Genomic DNA, 4995 nt, shown 5'->3' on the forward strand with positions numbered 1-4995 from the left:
GTGGTTACCAAACACGCCAAAATCATCTCCAAGAAAGAGAAAAATTCTGACTTTGCCTTAACTGGTGTAGAGGTAAGGAAAATATTTTAAATTATTTTAGCCATGATGTAAATGTTTTTTTTCTGAAGGACCTGTGCTGAAATTGATCTGGTGATAAACTGAATAAATGTTGAAATCAGTTATATATGTTTGTGGTATGATCAACTGTGTTAACACACTAATTATGCTATTGATATCAACGTTTAATTCTTAAGTGTTTGACAAAATCTAGTAATTGACAAGAGATACAGACACATACTTCAGATACACAATCCTCATGAGGACATCTTTTTTATATGGAGGTCAATTTTCGATGTAGGACTTAACTATTAGCTAATTGACAAGAGCTCATCATAATCTGCCAATGCCTGATTCAAAACAATCTTCAAGTCCAATATTGGACTTAAAACTTATGAGAAAAATGAGAAAACTGAGATATAAAGAAAGTAAAGATGATTGAGGAATCTCAGATAATAATAACGATATAATATATTTCAGATTAAAGCTACTAGTGTATATTTCTGTCTTATTGATGACTGCGGGGCTGACGTTCCATTGGCTGAAATTTCCATTAATGGTGAGATATTATTCAAAGTTCATTAGCTGCAAATAATGTTTCACTAATATGTTGTTGGGAATTCGAGTTTACGTTTTACATTTCAGATTGTTGATTAGTTGATCTACATTGTAAATATAGTATGCAAATTGAAATGTTGCTTAAATTAAAGAGGAGTAGTATATCCATAATAGTGTTTTATTTATATAGTGTTATCATTGTTATCAGTGTTATCAGTGTTATCATTGTTATCAGTGTTATCAGTGTTATCAGTGTTATCATTGTTATCATTGTTATCATTGTTATCAGTGTTATCATTGTTATCAGTGTTATCATTGTTATCATTGTTATCAGTGTTATCATTGTTATCAGTGTTATCATTGTTATCAGTGTTATCAGTGTTATCAGTGTTATCAGTGTTATCATTGTTATCATTGTTATCAGTGTTATCAGTGTTATCAGTGTTATCATTGTTATCAGTGTTATCAGTGTTATCATTGTTATCAGTGTTATCAGTGTTATCAGTGTTATCATTGTTATCAGTGTTATCAGTGTTATCAGTGTTATCATTGTTATCATTGTTATCATTGTTATCAGTGTTATCAGTGTTATCATTGTTATCAGTGTTATCAGTGTTATCAGTGTTATCAGTGTTATCAGTGTTATCAGTGTTATCAGTGTTGGTGTTTAATCTAGTCAGTGAGAGGGAAAGGGTTTTATTACCTATTAATTAAAGGTTATAATATTCCAAGACCCAAAACACAACATTCCGTGCACGCTAGAAATCCCTCTACAGATACATTTTTATAATTCTCTTTTTGAAAAGTAGTACAGATATTTATTTCAGTTATTTATGATGATAAATATTGAGGTAGAATTGTTCTATTTTATTATAGGAATAGATATCAGTCAAAACCAGGAGCCCAATATTGAAGGTAAAGCCAAGTTACATATTATAGGTTCCTATTATAACAGGAACTTATCAGGATGGGAGCCATTCTTAGAACCCTGGCCGTAAGTTATATTTTATAAAATCCCTATCTCTTATATTAGAACATTACTTCAGCTTGGTTGGCTGAGTTTTAACTGTACCAAATGATGGTAAAGTCGAGAGGACGTTACTATAACATAAGTAATTCAGAATATTCTCTATTAATTCTTAGTTTTATAGTTTGAGTATAAATACCACACACAAGTTACAAAATGATAATGATTGTTTGATATTTATAAGAGTTATGATTAATTCTGTAGATATTTTGAGATATCACATTACTCTGTTATTGTCTCATATAAATTCTAGATGATAGAAATATTAAAACAGAAACGAAAAAGCCTGTTGTTGTTACTCAGAAGTGTGAAACTTTTTTTTATTATATTCCAGATGTTATATTGAATGGAAATCATACACAGAACCGAAAGAAAAACTGGCAGTTCAAGTTTCATGTAAGTTAATTCTTCTACACAATATATCCGATAATTGATGGGACTCAACAAGGTGTTTTTAACTTCAGAAAAGGAATGTAACATTCAAGGTCAATTTGAAGTGAAATTTATATATTTTGTAGCCCCTGATGTATTGAACCTGAATATTACCAGTACACTGTTAAAACAATATAACGAAACGAAGGGAACATGGACAGAAGATTATACCAAACAAACCTGGTATGTAATGTTTCATTTAGGTTGGGTATAGACCACCATTTGCTAATTTGTGACTAATATTATTCCTGGAATATTCAATTTTTATCGGTCTCATTTCCCCTACATTGAAACTGATTATCTAGATATTGGTGTGTGTCGTGCACAATGCAGAGAATACTCACTCTTTCTGGGACACCTGATTTTGTCCTGTCACTGGATTTTCGGACTGGCTTTGAGACTTTGGTATTCTTTCGTTTGGCTTTTGAATTTCAGGTTTTGTTTTGCAGAGAGCACATCATCTGAGTTACTTTATTATGAGGAAATGTGTTTTACCATTAAAATTTAATTTTGTTTTTTATTTTGTATCTATAGTGAGGAAAATGAAAATGGTGAAAACGGGGGTCAAGTACCGAAACGTCGTTCACCGTTTATACCGTATAAATTGATCAATAAGACAGGTTGTAAAATACAGTTTACTACAGCTACTACCACCCCTACTAGGTTGGTGTCAATAATTAATATATTCCAATATCCTATAACAAACTCAAAGTTACATGATCCTAAATTTTTGAAGCCAAATCTGAAACAGAAAAGTAATGTAAATCTGAAAGAGAAAAGTAAGGTAAATCTGAAAGAGAAAAGTAAGGTGTAACTCTGATCATGATATGATGATAATAAAATAAATGAAAATGATATGAAATGTATTCAGATTCAGCAGGCTGTTCTTCTGAAAATGTGCAGGGGATGACTTGGTCCATCTTGAGGAACAAAATATTACACTACATTCCTTTATGCAACAAATTTGATTTTATTTTCTGTTCCAGTAGCCAGAATGAATCCCGACAATTAGATGACAGAAACATTAGAGCTGAGAACTGGAACAATGTTTTACCCGACCAGGAAGTTCCGTTTAAATTTACTCGGAAAGAAAAGGCCAGACATAAGGTAAGTTAGGGCTTAGGTTCTCAGAGATCCTGTCAACAAGCTTGTTCTTGACGAAACCACTTGGCACTGATTTTACAACTAACACAACTATAAGGTTCACAAGGATCCTGTCTACCAGCTGGTCCTTGGATAAACCTCTTAACAAGCAATGATTTGAAGAACAAAGATTTTATTAATAATTGTTTTTGGTTGAACTTCTTAAATCTGGAACACTGGCATATAAATCTTACATAACTATGTTTAATTATGAGAAAACCTATGAAATATAATATAATCATTGTTAGATAGTGAAAAATAAAGATGTATTTCATCACTCATTTAATATTTTAATATACCCAGTATACATATTGATGTTAACATTTTATTTTCAGAAAACTCATGAAATGTATCACAACCAGCTGTTAATAAAAATCGACGGCTGGCAGAAACCATCAGCTGTTTGTGTTGATAAAGTAGGAATTTATTTCCGTCATGCAGACGTCTCGAAAAGATACTTATCTCAGGTGAGAAATCGTTAGTTTGATTTCAATAGCTCATGTATATTTCTGTATAAAAATGTATATTTCTGTATAAAAATCTATATATCTGTATAATAATGTATATTTCTGTATAAAAATGTATATTAGTGTATAATAATGTATATTTCTGTATAATAATGTATATTGCAGTATAATAATGTATATTACTGTATAATAATGTATATTACTGTATAATAATGTATATTGCTGTATAATAATGTATATTACTGTATAATAATGTATATTGCTGTATAATAATGTATATTACTGTTTAATAATGTATATTGCTGTATAATAATGTATAATGCTGTATAATAATGTAGATTACTGTATAATAATGTATATTACTGTATAATAATGTAGATTACTGTATAATAATGTATAATAATGTATATTACTGTATAATAATGTATATTAGTGTTTAATAATGTATATTGCTGTATAATAATGTATGTTACTGTATAATAATGTATATTACTGTATAATAATGTATATTACTGTATAATAATGTATATTACTGTATAATAATGTATATTACTGTATAATAATGTATAATGCTGTATAATAATGTATATTACTGTATAATAATGTATATTGCTGTATAATAATGTATGTTACTGTATAATAATGTATGTTACTGTATATTAATGTATATTTCTATATAATAATGTACATTGGTGTATAATAATGCATTTTTCTGTATAATAATGCATATGTCTGTATAATAATGCATATATCTGTATAATAATGTATATTGCTGTATAATAATGTATATTACTGTATAATAATGTATATTACTGTATAATAATGTATATTGCTGTATAATAATGTATATTACTGTATAATAATGTATATTGCTGTATATTAATGTATATTTCTATATAATAATGTACATTGCTGTATAATAATGCATTTTTCTGTATAATAATGTATATTACTGTATAATAATGCATTTTTCTGTATAATAATGCATATGTCTGTATAATAATGCATATATCTGTATAATAATGTATATTGCTGTATAATAATGTATATTACTGTATAATAATGTATGTTACTGTATAATAATGTACATTGCTGTATAATAATGCATTTTTCTGTAAAATAAAGTATATTACTGTATAATAATGTATATTACTGTATAATAATGTATATTACTGTATAATAATGTATATTACTGTATAATAATATATATTACTGTATAATAATGCATATATCTGTATAATAATGCTATATTACTGTATAATAACGTATATTGCTGTATTTTAATGTATATTGCTGTATAATAATGTATAT

At 28.0% G+C, this 4995-nt stretch overlaps 1 protein-coding gene across 1 annotated transcript in view; it reads left to right on the forward strand.

The window, feature by feature from the left end:
- Positions 1-4995, forward strand: part of LOTGIDRAFT_175649 (hypothetical protein) — a gene marked incomplete at both ends in the record, with an annotated part of 57800 nt that overhangs the window by 35052 nt on the left and 17753 nt on the right. Inside the window, 8 exons of the mRNA XM_009058148.1 lie at positions 538-616; positions 824-1294; positions 1492-1609; positions 1977-2038; positions 2161-2257; positions 2609-2737; positions 3061-3181; positions 3553-3684. Coding sequence (XP_009056396.1) covers positions 538-616; positions 824-1294; positions 1492-1609; positions 1977-2038; positions 2161-2257; positions 2609-2737; positions 3061-3181; positions 3553-3684 — 1209 coding nt within the window. The remainder of the gene's footprint in view (positions 1-537; positions 617-823; positions 1295-1491; positions 1610-1976; positions 2039-2160; positions 2258-2608; positions 2738-3060; positions 3182-3552; positions 3685-4995) is intronic.

Source organism: Lottia gigantea (assembly GCF_000327385.1).
Source record: "Lottia gigantea unplaced genomic scaffold LOTGIsca_329, whole genome shotgun sequence".
In the NCBI taxonomy this organism is placed as follows: domain Eukaryota; kingdom Metazoa; phylum Mollusca; class Gastropoda; family Lottiidae; genus Lottia; species Lottia gigantea.